Source organism: Bidens hawaiensis, unplaced genomic scaffold (genome assembly GCF_021521415.1).
Source record: "Bidens hawaiensis isolate Kalapana, Puna unplaced genomic scaffold, B.hawaiensis_p1.1 tig00002631_1, whole genome shotgun sequence".
Lineage (NCBI taxonomy): Eukaryota > Viridiplantae > Streptophyta > Magnoliopsida > Asterales > Asteraceae > Bidens > Bidens hawaiensis.
In genome coordinates this window covers 674226-693404 of record NW_027491143.1, presented here as the reverse complement: position 1 = coordinate 693404, position 19179 = coordinate 674226, and the positions used below count along the sequence as shown (strand labels likewise).

Below are 19179 nucleotides of genomic sequence, written 5' to 3'. Positions count from 1 at the left end.
GGTGTCGAACACTTAGTAATACTTGTTAATAGGTTAGCTACCTATTGATATATAAATTGACTTAACACTATCTGGTAACGCAAACGCAAACGCAAACGCAAACGCAAAACGTAAACGCAAACGCAAACACTTTATTTATATAAACCTGTGAACTCACCAATCCTGTGTTGACACTTTTAGTATGTTATTCTCAGGTAGCCGAGGCGGGCTCGCGGTATAGGAACATGCATTCACTAAACACCATCGCTTTGAAAACTTCTTTTAATTTTTATCTTAATAACTTGGGTTTTTAAGTCGTCCTGTGTGGCGCAAACTTTATGGTTTACAATTTACGCTTCCGCATTTTTATTTAAGACTTAATGTCTTGTTGGGTTGAAAACTTTAAACATGGTGTTTGATTATAACTAATGATTCCGATCCTGTTAGTTCACACCCTCTGACGGTAAAACTCCGTTAGCGGATTTTGAGGGTATGACAGATTGGTATCAGAGCCATTGGTTATAGCGAACTAGAATTGCATGCATACTAGACTATAACCGCAACGACCCATTAGTTATGATCTTACGCACTGCATATAAGTATATAGATATGATATATATTTAGTTACTCATTTTCTTTATCTCTTAACCTCATTCACTCGTACGCGCGTAACCCATATACGACTTATCCTGTAAGGATGTCAACGCTATCATCATCACCCGACCCGGTGCCCCACGTCCCCGGAAAGGAATCGCAGCTACCCAACTCATCACCACCCCGAGTAGTCCCGACACTAGCAGCACCCGCACCGAAGAGGTATCGCCCATCTGGAGACGTGTACGAGAACAATGGTCACTGGAGTTGGTACCGCGAGTCTAGTCGAGCGGATCGTTTACTGTGTGCAAGTTCCACCGCTACCTCTTCCAGGTTGTCCTACATCCTTCAAAACGCTACCACCTCTGACACTCCCGACGGAGCGCGCTTTCGCAGTCCTCGTTTCTTGTTTAGAGCATGAGGTTGACATTATGCACTCGACTAGAGCAAACGTGAGAGAATTGAAAGAGAATGGAATCGATGTCCGAGAGAGAATTTCCTTCCTGACCGAAGCCATGAAGAAAGTTCAGGATGCTCATGTTCAGCAAATGGAGATAATGAACAAAATGCAAGCAGAGATGATAGATTTGCGTGACCAAATTTTTAGTGCAAGAGCCGTTGCAACGACAGCTCTAGCCCGATGCGACACACTAGGGGCGCAGATTGCCCCGGATGGAGAAGAACCTGAGGAAGAACCCGAGGAAGATACTGAGGAGGATGCACACTCGGACGTGTCCTCAGGCGACGACACCTCAGGATGATAACACCTAGATGTCTGGAAGAAACGCTGGTCATGGTCGCGGAAACATTAACCTAACCACAGCAGAACTCCTAACCCTACTGAATGACCATGCGGCGGCAGTTCTAGCTGCGCACGTTTAGAATCAAGCCAGAGGTCAAGCCAGAGTCTGTACTTTCAAGAACTACCTAGATTGCAAGCCTAATTCATTTGACGGAATTGAGGGAGCCATAGGTTTCCTGCGTTGGGCCGAGAAGGCAGAGTCAGCTTTCGAGATGTGTAACGGTCCACCAGCCAGCAGGGTCAAGTTTGTTGCTGGTACATTGCAAGATTCCACCCTCACCTGGTGGAACTCTAATGTGCAAATTCTTTGGTTGGAATTGGCAAATGCTATGAACTGGGAAGAATTCAAGAACATGATGCGAGAAGAGTATTGTCCTAGAGAGGAAATCTCGAAGCCGTAATCGGAATCTTGGGCGTTAAAGATGGTAGTTTCTGAGATTGAAGCCTAAACCACCCGTTCCCACGAACTGGCGGTGATGTGTCCGCGGATGGTTGACCCGCCGAGTAAGAGAATCGAGATGTATATCGATGGTTTGGTACCCCAGATTCAGGGTATGGTGACGTCTTCCAAACCGGCTACGATTCAGCAAGCGATCCGGATAGCCCACAAGCTGACGGACCAAGCAGTGGCACAAGGTGTGTTACCACCTAGAGGTTCCACCTCTAAAACCCGTGACAACTCAAGCACTGACAACAACAACAACACCACCGTAAACCCGAACTCGCTCGGAACTTCAATAATCAGGGTTCCAACAATAACAACGGTGGCGGACAGGGTTCGAGTTGCTATGCTGGAAAGTACCCGAAGTGCAACAAGTGCAACTATCACCATACTGGCCCATGCGACCGTATCAAGTGTTTGCGATGTGGTAAATTGGGTCATCAGGCCAAGGACTATAGGGGAGACCTAGCGGGTAAGGGTACTCCTAAACAGCCTGCAACAACGAAAGGGTGCTTTGAGTGTGGTCAGGAGGGTCATTTCAGGAAGGATTGTCCCAAACTGAAGCAGAATGAGAACAATGAAGGCAATAACAGTGGCGGGAGCAGTGGTAAAGGTAGAGCTTTCGTCAATGGGTCGGGCCAGGCCCGCAGCGATCCGAATATGGTTACCGGTAAGTTCCCTGTGAACGACTATTCTGCTTCTGTTCTGTTTGACACTGGAGCTGATAGGAGTTTTGTATCGAAAGCCTTTAGTAAACTCTTAGACTTTAAGTTTCCTGTTGAATTAGCTGACGGTAAGTCTATAGAAACAACTCATGTACTAGCGGGATGTAAGTTGAAACTGTCGGGTCATACCTTCGATATCGACCTCATACCCTTTATGCTTGGTAGTTTCGACGTCGTTGTCGGCATGGACTGGCTATCCCAGAATAGAGCTGAGATTATATGTCACGAAAAGGTAGTCCATATCACTACCCCTTCTGGCGAAATCATCTCGATACAGGGCGAGAAGAGCGGCATGACTACAAGCGTCATCACCCTCATGAAGGCGCAGAAATATTTACGAAAGGGCCATCCAGCGATTTTGGCTCATATTGTTGAGAAACCCACGGAGGAGAAGCGAATCGAAGACATACCGATTGTGCGAGATTTTCCGGAAGTCTTCCCGGAGGATTTTCCTGGACTCCCACCTATTCGACAAGTCGAATTCCAAATCGAATTGTCCCCCGGTGCAGCACCCATAGCACGAGCCCCGTATCGGCTCGCACTGGCGGAGCTTCAGGAGTTGTCCACTCAACTATAAGACTTGTTGGATAAAGGTTTCATCCGACCCAGCTCATCACCATGGGGAGCCCCTGTCTTATTTGTTCGAAAGAAAGATGGGACTTTCCGCATGTGCATCGATTACCGGGAGCTGAACAAGGTTACGGTCAAGAACCGTTATCCCCTATCCTGAATTGATGATCTTTTCGACCAGCTTCAAGGATCGAGTTACTACTCGAAGATCGATCTGAGATCTGGTTACCATCAATTGAGAGTGCGCGAGGAAGACATTTCAAAGACGGCATTCAGAACTCGGTACGGTCACTACGAGTTTTCGGTTATGCCTTTTGGCTTAACCAACGCACTAGCCGTATTTATGGATCTCATGAACAGAGTATGCAAGGTGTACCTCGAGAAGTTTGTGATTGTTTTCATAGATAATATCCTCGTCTACTCCAAGAACAAGGCCGACCATGAACAACACCTGAGGTTAATTCTGGAATTACTAAAGAAGGAACAACTGTACGCTAAACTCTCGAAATGCGAATTTTGGCTTCGCGAGGTTCACTTCTTAGGGCATGTGATCAATGAGAATGGTATCCATGTCGATCCAGGCAAGGTAGAGGCCATCAAAAACTGGGAAGCACCTAAGACTCCGACTGAGGTGCGACAATTTTAAGGACTGGCTGGCTACTACCGACGTTTCATCGAGGGATTTTCAAAGATTGCTGAACCTCTCACCGCATTGACACACAAGGGTACTAAGTATAATTGGGGTGACGCGCAGGAATCTGCCTTCCAACTGTTGAAAACCAAACTCTGTAGCGCACCTATCCTAGCCCTCCCCGAGGGAACGGAAAACTTTGAAGTGCACTGTGATGCATCGATACAGGGTCTCGGTTGCGTGTTGATGCAACTCGAGAAAGTTATAGCCTGTGCCTCTCGACAACTACGGATCCACGAGAAGAACTACACGACCCATGACCTGGAACTCGGAGCTGTGGTGCTTGCTCTTAGGATATGGAGGCATTACTTGTACGGTACCAAGTTTACCATTTACACCGACCACAAGAGCCTTCAACATATCTACGAGCAAAAGGAGATGAACATGCGACAACGTCATTGGGTCGAGCTACTTAAGGATTATGATTGTGCCATCAAGTACCACCTCTGGCAAGGCCAACGTAGTGGCCGATGCTCTCAGCAGAAAAGAAACCGATAAACCTAGACGAGTGCGAGCATTGCAACTCACGATTCACGCCAACTTACATGATCAGATTCGTGATGCTCAACTCGAAGCCTTGAAAGACGATAACCACCCATCAGAACTCATGCGGGGCATGGACAAGCAGCTTAAAACCAAATCGGACGGGGTTCGATATTTCGAAAACCGGATCTGGGTCCCTCGATACGGAGAGTTGAGAACTCTAGTGATGGATGAAGCACACAAGTCCCGATATTCCATTCACCCTGGCTCAGATAAAATGTACCATGACCTAAAGGCACTTTACTGGTGGCCAAAAATGAAAGCCGACATTGCCACCTACGTGAGCAAATGCTTGACTTGTGCAAGAGTCAAAGTGGAATATCAGAAACCATCTGGTCTGCTACAGCAACCGGAACTTCCAACGTGGAAATGGGAACACATTTCTCTGGATTTCATCACGGGATTACCCAAAACACCGACGGGATGCGATACCATATGGGTGATCGTTGATCGGTTGACTAAGTCTGCGCATTTCTTAGCGATCAAGGAATCGGACAAAATGGAAAGACTGACTTGCATCTATATGAAAGAAGTAGTGTCTAGACACGGAGTGCCTGTCTCAATCATATCTGATCGAGATTCCCGTTTCACTTCACACTTTTGGAAGTCGCTATAGAGCGCACTAGGCACCCGCCTTGATATGAGCCTGTGAACGCACCATTCAGACCTTGGAAGACATGTTGCGTGCATGCGTGTTTGATTTCGGAAAAAGTTGGGAACCTCACTTGCCCTTGGTAGAGTTTTCGTATAATGACAGTTACCACATAAGCATTAAAGCATCGCCGTTTGAAGCGTTGTACAGACAAAAGTGTCGATCACCTCTCTGCTGGGCAGAAGTGGGTGATAGCCAAATCACTGGTCCCGAACTATTGATTGAAACCTCACAAAAGATTTCCCAAATCCGAAATCGCATGGCAACAGCACGAGATCGCCAATAGAGTTATGCCGACAAGCACCGAAAACCTCTGCAATTCCAAGTGGACGACCAAGTTTTACTCAAAGTCTCACCTTGGAAAAGTGTAGTTCGCTTCGGAAAGTGAAACAAACTCAACCAGGATACGTTGACGCATACCGGATAACTGAACGCGTTGGTCCGGTAGCATACCGATTGGATTTACCAATAGAACTCAGTGGCATACATAACGTTTTCCATGTATCCAACTTGAAGAAATGTCTTTCTAACGAAACCCAAGCAGTTCCTTTGGGCGAGTTGCAACATGATGAACAGCTACGCTTCATTGAAGAACCAGTCGAAGTTTTGGATTGGGAAACCAAAACACTCAAGCACAGCAAAATCCCCATCGTTAAAGTTCGTTGGAACCCGAGATGTGGACCAGAGTTCACGTGGAAACGCGAGGATCAAATGATGAAAAAGTATCCTCACCTTTTTGAAGGGCTAACCAAACACCGAAAAACCGCGAAAGTCGACAAACCGTCAGAAATCACCGGAGGTATGAATTAAAATTCGGGACAAAATTTCTTTCTACTAGGGGATGATATGACAGACTGAATTTTTTTTGCCTTTTTCAGACACCCATCGTGACTTAACTCAAATTTTCGGGACGAAAATTCTTTCAACATGGGAATGATGTGACACTCATCAATTTCAGGTTAACTCCGTTAATCCGAACTCCGTTAATTCAAACTTAAAATCACACGAACTATAACGCATATCTCATTACATTTAAACTAGGGTTTAGATGACGCATGACAATCACTACACAAGTAGTCTTTCGGAATTCCACCGAGACACACACGAGTCGACTCAAACCGTTGGTGAACAAACAATATATAATATAAACAAGTGCTCGGTATAAATATGTGTTATGTTGACATATGATTGTGTGCTTGCATAGTATAACCTCTTATTATGGATATTATAAACTAGTTATACTAGAATTAAGTTCACTTGAAGTTTAGGGGGCGATTTGTAACATGTATTATATTTAATAAATATATAAACAACATAATCACCCAACCCTAATCCCACTCTCTCCCTCTCCCCTACACGACGGCAGCAGCCCCTCCCCCCTTCACCATTCTCGGCCGATTACCACACACACACATACACATACAAGTTGTTTACAAGGTTGTTGAAGGATCCAAGGTGATAAATAGGTAAATAAGCTTCATATCTAATTTATTCTATCATTTAATTGTATGATTAAACCTGTAAACATAAACCCTAAGTGTTAAATATGTTGTTTGTTGATGATTTAGGGTTACATGCATGATTGTTAGTTCATAGGTTAATTGTTTATTGAGTTTTGATGAAAACTGATGCTGGACAGATTATTGAATTCGTGTTTGGACGACTGTAACTCGATGTTAATGTTAAGTTTTGATGCGATTGTTGATTATATAATATACTAGGTCGAGTCTAGTTTCTGAAAAGTCCGAGTTTGTAATTTTTGGACGTATAAAAGTTAGTTTTTATTATTTTACAAAACTGTTGTGCAAGGCTGATTCAGGAGACCTGCTGTTAGGCTGTTTTGCGACTAAGATATCTCATAAACTACAATATAAAATTGGTTGGTTCCACTTCTGGAAGAAAATAAATTGAGTTAGGAACCTAACCCAATTGGTCTTGCATTAATTGGATTTGTCATTTAACAGGAATAACAAAAAACATTCTGTTGCGCATGATAATGATTGCTGTGTGTTTGCTGTGATGTTTTGATCTTTGTGATAAAACCATATATGATAAAAATATAATAAAAATAGGTTTAGAAACCTAACTCACGTGTGCTTCTGTGATGATTTTTGGTGATCTATTTGACTTGTTAGAATTTATTAATAAGAGTAATCTTGTCGAGTGAAAATCTGCATGGATAATTTAGCTGCTGTATTATTTAAATTGTCATGAAAAGTGCATAACCGATCGATGTTTGCTATGTTTTGACCAAATTGCCCTTTTGGGGGATAATTGCTAGTAAAGTACAATGTTAATACTTGACACTTAAGTAGTTGTTTACACATGTAACGTATCACCAACGTGTTTGTCGAGTCGCACTTATTTCACAAACGAAACACGAAACGCATCTCATGCATAAGTTGTATGTGTCGAGTCTAGGGACTCACTCGTAGTTTAAATACTTAGAAAATCTCGTTTTTGTTTTTAGAACACTAGTGAGGATTTTCTGTGACGCACATCTTTTCTCGGATCTTTTTGGTTATCTTCGCAAACAGTGAGTTTCGCGTCCCCTTTTTACTCTTTTTAAATGCTTTTATTTGGGGGAGATAACATACTCCAACGCTGTAGATTTTGTTTAGTTTTTATATATCACTTGTAAGGCTAAGTGGCAAACAAACCAACCAAAGTCCTTCATAACATCGAACCGGTTAATATTTGGATAATAGCGAGTCACTGTTGAGTAGTACTACTGGGTTTGACAAACCCCACCCAACTCTAAACTCGACTGTAGGTCGAGTGGGTGTAATTTTGGCTAACACATTACCATGGTCGTGGTTGACATGGTGGCAAGGCAATTGATAAACAGTCAGCTTCGGTGTCGAACACTTAGTAATACTTGTTAATAGGTTAGCTACCTATTGATACATAAATTGACTTAACACTATCTGGTAACGCAAACGCAAACGCAAACACTTTATTTATATAAATCTGTGAACTCACCAACCCTATGTTGACACTTTTAGTATGTTATTCTCAGTTAGCCGAGGCGGGCGCGCGGTATAGGAACATGCATTCGCTAAACACCATCACTTTGAAAACTTCTTTTAATTTTTATCTTAATAACTTGGGTTTTTAAGTCGTCTTGTGTGGCGCAAACTTTTTGGTTTACAATTTATGCTTCCGCATTTTTATTTAAGACTTAATGTCTTGTTGGGTTGAAAACTTTAAACATGGTGTTTGATTATAACTAATGATTCCGATCATGTTAGTTCACACCCTCTGACGGTAAAACTCCGTTAGCGGATTTTGAGGGTGTGACACATACATACATACATACACTACCAAATACTGTCATCATTCCATCACCACCATATCGGCCTCCAACACCGCCGGTTTCTGCCACCGCCACCGGCCTCCACTACCTTCATCATCACCGCCAAACCCTAGACTAACCCAAATTACTTTGCTAAATTCAGTTATCTTGTTTACAGTTTGAATACATTATCATAGGGCTTTTGATCAGAATAAATAAACGAGTAGAATGCAATGTTTATTACCTCGAATTGAGGTTCTATCGTTAACGGCGGAACTCAACGGAAAAACGTGATGGCGGCAACACTTGAAGATTAATTATTATATTAGCATGTCGGTGGTGTTTGTTTTGAACAGCATAAAAACAAAGGACAATACAAGTATGGAGCTTCATAATAAGATTAGGGAGGCTGGCGAGCTCCGCTGCCACTCCGTTTTTCCGGCGGCAACCAGTGTTGGTGATGGTGAAGATAGCGAGGCTGCTGGTGGTGGTGAAGGTGGTGATAGAGGAAAGTGTTGGATTTAATGTTCGGTTAGGGTCAAGTCAACGCGACCGACCCGAATACGACCCGGTATGAGTTACACCGGAGGTAACGAAATCATAAACCCATTTAAATGTTAATTGGGCTCGACACAATCAATTAGATGGACTGGATAATGGTTAAAGGCTTTGTTTGGTTTATTGGGCTCAAGCCCAATTGGTTTAATTTGATTAAACCCTAATATTATTACTATATAGAGTATATGATAATAATATTATAGACCAACCTAAAAAGAAAACCCTAAATCATCATCTTAAACACCCAGCCGCAATCCAGCGCCGTTTTCCGGCAGCTCGGTTTTCCGGCGAGTGTTTTCCGGCCACCACACACCAAACATAGCCATACAAAGTTGTTCTTCAATCACTGCAAACACCACCGCACCTTAATAAAGCTCCGGCGTCGTTCAAACTTTGAGCCACGTTTTTCCGGTGACCAGGTTCTTTTCCAGCAGGCTCGTTTTTCCGACGAACCTGTCTCCGGTTGAGCTTGTTGCTGGTTCTTGCACTGTTGCTGCTCTACTTTGGTGCTGCTGTTGTCCATTGCTTTCTGCCGTCATCTCAAGCCGCTGCCGCTGTCGCCGGAAGTCACCGCCGACCGCCGTCAGCCACCTGTGCCCGCAGAATCTCGCCGGATTCGTTTTTGATCTTGGATTGTGTCATTTCTAGCTTGTTTTCGTTAACCTTTGGTGTCTTCCCGGTTTCGATAACCGAGGTATATCGACAACTTAACTATGGTTGATTTATTCTTGTTTCTCGTGCTCGTATTTTTGTAATCGGATCTGGGTTCGGGTTTCCGTTTATGGTTCGTTTAAATCGTTTATATTCCGCTGCATTTTTTATAGTTCGTTTGTGAGTTAGTATATTAATATTGATTAATATTTATCGAAACGAAATTATAACTAAAACGGGTTTGAAATTACTTGACCGTTTTCGTTCCGAACCACCGTTGAAACCCAACAGAAAGGAGTGATGGGGGTCTGTGGTGGTGGTGGTGGTGGTGGTATACACAGTGGTTATGAAACATTGGTGGTGTTTGTGTTTGCATATATATGTATACGTGTGTGTATATATATAGTGTGTGTACATATAGTATTTGTTAATTTAGGTTTTTTTTAAACAAGGTATTTATTATATAATATGCCAAATCAGCAAAAACATCCCACGTCAGCAAAAAACTAACGGAGTTAGGCTCCGTTAAGTTCGGGGGTGAAGAAGAAAACAAGTTACAAGTTGAGAGTGGTGGGAGAAAAATCGTTAGTTGGGAGTGTTATCGTCCAATGAGTGAAAATTGAGGGTATTAAAAACTAATATGCCTTAATTTTACTTACATATTGATGGGGAACGGGTTACGGGGTAGTCCTTCCTGGGCCCCTTTTGGGCTATCAAATAATTAAGTATTCTAGATTAACTGGCCCAAACATGTACTGTGTCCTCAAATTATTTTTTCATTTTCATTTGCTCATATACTTTTACGAATTTTCAAAACAAACAAAAATTAATGTCTGAAAACTACCTTTTCTTTTTAATGGCTAATTTAGATCATTGATAGACCACTGTCGAATACAAAACATTGGGTAACTAGGCTGGCACGTCTCTAAAAGGAATTATGTACATCATTCCTGACACTAAGATCAAAAAATACATGAGAAACCACATGGTTTCAATCTGTAACCTCTATTTTGGTCACATGTGGGACTTCCCAATATCCTCTCTCTCTCTCTCTCTCATTTTAATAAAGTCTTAGGATGTCTAACATTGACCATGGAGTTAGAGGTGAGAATATAAACCGGATAACTAAACCGACCTGGAAATCAAACCGAAACCGATTATGTAGAAACCGGTTTGGAACCGATTGAAATCGTAGGTTTGGAACTGGTTTTAACTTTCTCCACCAAAACCAGTTGACCGACCCGCAACCATCCAAAGTGGGCAAAAATCGGTCAAAACCCAAACCGAAACCGATTGTAACCTATCAATAAATAGATTTTAACCCGAACCAAACATATCATAAACCAGTTTGAGCTTTTGTTAACCAAATCCGGTTTTAATCCAAGCCGATATTGAGTTTTAAACCGGTTTATACATGGAGCAGGGGATAATTGGCCAGTTGGAAACTGTTAACTTACCATACCAAGTTTGAGTTTACATGATTAGTTTGGACCATAACAACATTATTGCTTTCGAGTTATCCTTATATTATTGAGTGTCTAACAATACAAAGAAAATCAAATAACAATTTAATTTGCTTTTTTTTTTCTTATATGTATCCTTTTAAGCTCTTATTAGTTTATTAACCTACAATTTATATACCTAATTGTAATTAGTAAATAATAATACACTCCTCAATTATTCATTAGTGAATTTTTTTACGGCAAATACGACATCATTGTGGGACTTGAGCCCTCATATCGATACAATTGGGCTACAAACCATTTGATTACTCGTTAGTGAATTAATTATGCTAATCAAGTGTCAAATGTTAAACCGTTGCTAAATAATTTATTTACATTACATCTAAGTTGCATCACATGGTTCTTGTAACTTTTTTTTATTATGATTAAAGCACCATTTATGCTTTTAAATAAGCTTGCTTCTATGTGGAATAATGTGTAGTGTTAAAGTTGATACACGTATATGGATTTAAACATACAAAATTCAATAATGTGTTTCACGTGATTATCTTTAACCTTTGAGTAAAACTTATCGGTTTATCTTACATAGAATTAACTTATAGTAGTTTTACATCGAAAATAGTAGACAAATGAGCAACAAGTTATATCTCTAGCCCTTTAAAGAAATATAGACCCAAATTCGAAAGGAAGACGCCAAAGTGACAAACCCACATGCACACACCCTCGAACTGTCAATCTATAGACGCCACTTACTCTCACTCATATTTATCACTTGTCATATTGATTTTCAAGCCGGATGATGGTTAATGGTTACAAGAAGCCCCCCCCCCCCTCCCCTCCTAAAAAAAATCTTGTAACGGGTTTAACGTTGTTATTTGTTAATTTTGTAGACCTAGATCATTTGCTCGAATTCAAGGCTTCAAGTATTCATTCATAGCTTAGAAATATCATATAGACTTTGGTTTATATCTGTATTTCTTCACTATTTCTACTAATATATCAAAGTCAAGTTACAATTTAACTTTTTTGATATCTAATTTTGAATGAGTTACGAGTGATTCGAAATCATATTTAACAACTAAACCACTAACACTTCCATGATCTCCACTATGTTGGTCGCATAGAGGAGAAACCGGATATTCCAGTGACACCTTGCCCAATAGTATTTAAGACATTCTGCTACATATGAGCGTTCTCCAAACGATAAAAAGATTCGGCCCTCTCTACTCATACTTATCACTGTCATATTGATTCTTAAGCCGGATGGTAGTTAGTGGTTACAACCCCCCCCCCCCCCCCAACACACACACACATTCTTGTAATGAGGTTAACATTGTTATTTGTTAAATTTGTAGACGGAGATCATTTGCTCGAATTCAAGGCTTCAAGTGTTCATTCATAGCGTAGAAATATAGACTCCAGTTCATATCCGTATTTCTTCACTCTTTCTACTAATATATCAAAGTCAAGTTACAATTTAACTTCTTTGATATTTAATTTTGAAGTAGTTATGAGGAATTCGAAATCATATTTAACAACTAAACCACTAACACCCTTGTTTTATTTATTTTCAAAACAATGCACATGGTAATAAATAAACAATAACCAAAACAACAAAAACAATTATTAAATCATTATTTATTAATTAATCTAAGGTTAAATCTATTTTAGTGGATGAGAGAATAGCAAATGATCCGATTCGGACAAGCATTTGTTACTAGCCAAGAACATTATGCCACGTGGAATCCTATGTATGGCCACTTGATGAACATACGTCAGCATAGTTGCCACGTAGGACAAGTGGGCCCGGGTATATTCGTAGCGTATCATGGGATAGAACACGGAAGGAATAATGCTATGTGGATATGCGAATATGCTTTTACATATCGCCTCTGCATATATCAACTGGCCTTGACAATTATTTGTGTCTAACAAGTCGGCTGCTGAATTTACCAAGATACCCTTTTCCATTAAAATATTATTATTTTGTCATATTAAGATTATGTTCCTTGGATTGACGAGTTTGCCCTTGGTTATAAAATTATATTAGTTTTGTTCAAAAAGGAATCTGTGTAACTAATATTATTTTAATTCAAGTTGCCTTAATATCTTTTAGGCGACACTATAATTTATCTTTTACTTTCAAAAAGGAATATGTGTAACTAATATTATTGATTTACTTAGTAGCGGAACTGAATACCAGTACTGAAACTTGAAGAAAAAGGTATCGGTATCAAAAATGTTCCTCATGATACTAGTAGCTATGCAAAAATTCAGTAAAATACCGTATCATATCGATCCCGAAATCTTATAATTTGCTACCGAGTGGGTACCTGTTTCGGTACCGCTACCCAATGTCATTTACCCATCCTTATGTTGAACGAGTTAACTTAGACAAACTTGAGCTCGTTAAATCTCGAGTGTGCCTCGTTTAGTTTAAGAGATCTAAGCTCAAGCTAGACTTACTTCGAGCTTGACGTATAAAGGTCGAATTCGTCTAAGACTCGGCTCATTTATTATTTATTTAGTGTTCTGTTATTTTATATGTTTATAAATATATATTTATTATATGAAACAAAATTTATTATGTTTAAATAAATTAATAATAGTTTTGTTTTGGGCTTTCGAATCTAATCAAACTCGATTGTGAAGTTCGGACTCAAACTGTGACTTGAGATTGTTTAAGCTCTCAACTCATTTCAAGCTTTTAACAAGTTAATCTTAAATTTAACAAACCGTTCTTCAATAACTTACAAAACATTACCGTTTGTCCCCATCCCTCCCAACACCAACAATCACTTTAATGGTAGAATTATAAAATTTGAGATCTAACACCTGTTTTACATCTAGCAAATCAGTTAAAAAGAAATTAATATTTACACATTTTGGTATTAAAAAAAGGTGGTGAAAATGAAATTCGTGGTTTGTGCTTTCACGCATGTCTATTCATGGAAACACTACACGCCATTTTTTTTTTCTTTTAAAATTGAAGTGTTACAAAACAAAGTGTGTGATTGACTGGTTTTAGATTTGTGAACCTTTTACCTAATTTGAATCAAATTTTCACACATTGTTTGATTGACTTTAGATCAACCACTAAACTACACTTTCAATTTGTGAAAATGACTAAACAACCCCTAACATATATAAGCTTTATATTCAATGATACTATAACTGTGATTACTGATTACTATTTATGTTATTGTATATAATTATTATCATACTCCATATAATTCCAATAATATTTAATGATGCCTACCAAACCAAGGACAGGCATTTCAACTTCTCAAAATAACCAAACAACTTCTTAAATCTTTTATCTATAAATGACTAGACAAACAACACTGTATAAACACTTCATAAGATATTTAAAGAAAATTAATAAAGTGAAATGTGAACTCAATAGATCTAAAATACTCTTTTAATACATAGAGATGCAATAAGACATGTCTAGGTGAGAGGGGTGTGCGCTTAGAATGTAATATTTATTAACCTTGTTAAGAATAAAGGAGATATTTATAATGGTGATCACTACTCAATTTGTGATACTTTGTAAGGGTGTTCACTACTCGTTTAGTGAGATGTAAAGGGTTGATTACTACCGACTGAGTATGACGTTGTAAGATTGGCCATTGTTTGCTTAGTGAGACATGAATGAGTGATCGTCGCTTGTTTAGGGAAACATGATCGTCTTTTTATATATACACCTGTAAAATCAATATTTTGTAAAACAACTAAATAAAAGTTGTTAAAAAACATAAAAAAAAAATCTTAAAATACCCTATTCACCTCTTCTAGATTATTACAAGTAGCAATTATGCACTTGTGTTTTTTTCTCCTTATGAATGGAAAACATTATTAAACTAACAAAGACGCATTTTGCAAGCCATAAGAGGTCTGCACATACAAGAAAAGAAGAAACAATTAATACGACACCATGACTGTCATTAACTATCACTGATTGAGTTATAAGATTTTACTAATTTAACCATCAACGTTTATATAGCAATTGTCATACCTTTTCAGGAAGACTTGCAACGTTAATCTCTATATATATGAATTCATATGATAACTTTATTTTAGCTATTTTTTATTAGGATAAAACGTACACTAAACCAGCAAGGAAAAGTTTTTGACTCCATAATAAGTATACGAGTCAATATTGACACATTTGTATTGTTTGGCCTTGAAATCGTTTTGGCTCATTTGCCTATTTGGTAAAGTTTCATTGTTATTTGACTACGGTTAACTACGTCGCATACAAGTTGAGTCCAAATTGACTTATGTTTATAAAACGACATTAAAAATATTATAGTTAATGAAATCATTTATCCGTCACTTATGGTCTAGTGGTAGAAAGACTTGGGTTCTCCAGTAGAGAATCAAGTTTGATCTCCACTTGTGTCACTTTGGATAAATATTGACAATGAAGAAATTGAGCTAACTTTTGTGAGGTTGTCATTTCGGATCTTAAGCCCACTCAGGTTTTCGTCCCACCGAGTGTTACGCTAAAGAATTCTGCTCTTGTAGCGACATAACGATTATCAAGTGGCAATCTGCGGTATGGTTCCCAAGAAAATGCTCAAACCAAACTTTAAAGTCATCATAAATCTGAATAAAACATAATCCGACCAGAGTAACTCAATAAGACAATGAGACCTCTAAATCAAAGAGTGTAGTAACTTTAGCATGAAAAAGGAAAGTCGTAGTTAAAAATATTATCTCAGAACATTTTGATAGCGGAGATTAGCATGTGTTAAAATTAACTAAATTATTATTATTATTATTATTATTATTATTATTATTATTATTATTATTTAAAAGGTTGCTGTACCCTCCTAAGGGTAGTATCGTCATATCAACCTAAACATTTAATATGGATAAATGATAAATAAAAAGATAACCAAGGGCTTTATGGTAATTTAAATTTGAAGCAAATAAAACCTTTCGCTATAAAATAGGTACATATTCTCCGTTAGGCTTCCAACAACAACATATAAGATAGAGAGTAAAGCTAAAGCCAAAGCCTATCAAGTATCAACTCAAAGACATCGATCCGAGGTTATTGAGATTAGATACATACATGCACAGATCATAAATTCAGAAAAACAAGTACAAGAAATCTAAAGAAAGAAACAACCGATTTCCATCACATCCAGTTATCCAGGTATCATTGTACTTTCTTGTTTATGTTTGCATTACTTTATTTAATATTAATATATCTGTTTCATTATCGAAAACAAGAGTTAGGTTTAATTAGGTTCGTAAAGGTTAATGATTATTTGTTTAATTTTGGAACATATGTTCATAGAATTGTCGTTTGGTTAACTAATATCTGGCAAACTTTTGAGATTTTTATCGGATGTATCGATTTGTTGAAAACAAAGTTATGGATTGTGTTTCACTATTTTTTGTTATAAAAAATCGGAATCCAAAAACGAACCCGAATTATCTGAATTTTGAACCCGAATAAATTTTTTGATAATTTAGATCTTTGAAAATTTCTAAAACGCGTATCTTAATCCAAATCCGAAATTCAGATACACGAAATTATCATAAATATCTTTTACAAAATTATTAAATATTGGGGAGATTTTGAAAATTATAAAATATTAAATATTAATTAGAAATATTTTAATTGGATTTCCATCTGAAATCATTTCCGAAATTCAGATAACCGAAATTATCATAAATGTTTTTTACAAAATTATTAAATATTGGAGAGCTTTTAAACATTATAAAAAAAATAAATATTAATTAGAAATATTTTAATTGGATTTCCATGTTTTTTATTTTTGGTAGAATTAGGTTCCACACTGCTGTTGATTAGACTGTAAAGAATTTATCCCAAGATTTTCAGGAATAATTTAGATTTGTTGGAATAATTGTTTTTTCCCCTTTTGTCTTTTATCTATCATATTGATCTTGAAAACATGTACTTACTTGTTTTAGCAAAAAAAAAATAATTAAAAAGGTGATTTTGAGAAGTAGAAACCAGTACAAATGAAACCAACAGTATTAGAATAATTATTAGTATTACTTTATATTCTTGAACTAGAATAATTACAATACAAAAAATGAAGCTAAGAAATTATTACTCTAGTCAAAAGTTGAGTAATAATAATTTATCTACTTACTTTAGTTATTTGTACGGTTCACGCGTTAATAACTGGATTTATATAAATAATACCTATCTAATTTTTTTTGTATCATCTTGTTTTTCAGCTTGGTTCACTTGATATTATAAAGAAAGTTGAAGCTCACTAGTAGTAATATCAATGGGTTCAATATCAGAACCAGTCCATGAATCAAACACAAAGCCACCAGGAATCAAATTAATAGAATGCACAAAGAAATCAAACATTTCATTCAAAACCCATCAAGCAATTGTGTTAATTGTCACATTTCTAGCTTACACAGGTTATCATGCCACTCGTAAAACAACGAGTATCATCAAAAGCGCGCTAGACCCTCAAACGCCCGACGAAACCCTGCAATCGGCCTCGTGTTTGAAAAGATCGAATGCGCTTTCGTGGGTTCTCGGAAACGGGTGGGCCCCGTTTGATGGATCGAACGGGACGGTTTTGCTCGGGGACCTTGATTTGGCGTTCTTGTTCGTTTACGCGGTTGGAATGTTCTTTTCGGGCCATATTGGGGACCGGATGAATTTACGAATCTTTTTAACGATCGGGATGGTTGGAACGGGTTTGTTTACTTCGTTATTCGGGCTCGGGTACTGGGCTAATGTTCATATGTTTTACTACTACTTGGTAGTTCAAATGGCAGCCGGGTTGTTTCAATCGACCGGTTGGCCCTTGGTGGTTGCGGTTGTCGGGAACTGGTTCGGAAAGAGTAAGCGAGGGCTTATAATGGGGATTTGGAACGCGCATACATCGGTTGGTAACATATCGGGCTCGTTGATTGCTTCTTATTTCTTGGCATACGGTTGGGGTTGGTCTATGGTGGTCCCGGGTTTGATGATCGTGGTCGTTGGCGTCGTCGTTTTTATGTTCTTGCCCGTTGACCCGGAATCGGTCGGGGTCGATCGAGACGAAGATGAAACCGAATCGCCTAAAAAAGGGGTAACCGAGCCTTTGTTGAGCCCGAAGCCCGATACCGAGAGTGGGTCCGCAGTCGGGTTTCTAGAAGCTTGGAGAATACCCGGGGTTGCCCCGTTTGCGTTTTGCCTCTTTTTCGCGAAGTTGGTCGCTTATACGTTTCTTTACTGGCTTCCGTTTTACATTAGTCACACCGGTACGTGTTTATTGGTTTTTTTCTTAAAAAAATAAAGATTTGTGTTTTAGTGAGATTTTACTGAATACGTTTGTTTATTAAATATTTTTTTTTATCTATGCAGCTATAAATGGCGAGTATTTATCGAGCACGGCGGCCGGGAACTTATCTACATTGTTTGATGTAGGGGGTGTGGTGGGAGGAATCTTAGCCGGTCATATATCTGACCGGCTAAACGCTCGTGCAATTACAGCAGCGAGCTTCACGTATTGTGCGATTCCCGCACTATACTTATACAGGAGTTACGGGCATTTATCCATGCCCGTAAACATCATTCTAATGCTTGTCATTGGGATGTTTGTTAACGGCCCGTATGCGCTCATAACAACCGCGGTTTCAGCGGATCTCGGGACCCACAAGTCATTAAAAGGCAACTCGAAGGCACTTGCAACGGTGACCGCGATCATCGATGGCACGGGCTCAATCGGTGCTGCGATTGGGCCCGTGTTAACGGGCTACATTTCGACCCAAAGTTGGAGTGTGGTTTTCACAATGCTTATGGGTTCGGCTTTTGCGGCGGGGTTGTTTTTGACTAAACTTGTTGTGGCCGAGGTGACCGAAAAGTATCAAGATTTACATAGAGGTTCGAGTAGCGAAACTCGGTCTAGCCCGGTTGAAGAAGTGTGATTAATGGTGAATAATAATGATATGATGAAAATTAAGATTTTTGTTTATAGGAGAGGTTAAATGACCTTGTAATGTATAATACAATTGTTTCTCCTAGATTCGATCATGCGCGGGAGGAGATGACGAGCGTTAACGTTTGTATATGTAATAATGAATACCGGACCGGTCATTGAATCAGCCGTCTTGATGTAGTATTTGGACTAGATTAAATAAGTTCAATGCTCAATTTTTTAATTGCTACTTCATGAACAATGCAAGTTTGATGATATAAATATAAGTTTATGTTATGTTTGT

General features: G+C 38.8%; 1 protein-coding gene across 1 annotated transcript; it reads left to right on the top strand.

Moving 5' to 3' along the window:
• The first annotated feature begins 15970 nt into the window (after nt 1-15970).
• LOC143620726 (putative glycerol-3-phosphate transporter 1) lies at nt 15971-19179 on the top strand. The gene is made up of 3 exons (XM_077092351.1): nt 15971-16132; nt 17191-18219; nt 18323-19179. The coding sequence occupies exons 2-3, from the start codon at nt 17244-17246 to the stop codon at nt 18883-18885; spliced, it is 1539 nt and encodes a 512-aa protein (XP_076948466.1). The 5' UTR covers nt 15971-16132; nt 17191-17243; the 3' UTR covers nt 18886-19179.

Coding starts and splice junctions, on each gene's coding strand:
- LOC143620726 (XM_077092351.1), top strand. CDS start 17,244: ATGGGTTCAATATCAGAACCAGTCCATGAATCAAACACAAAGCCACCA. Junction 18,220..18,322: donor GTTTTACATTAGTCACACCG/GTACGTGTTTAT, acceptor TTATCTATGCAG/CTATAAATGGCGAGTATTTA.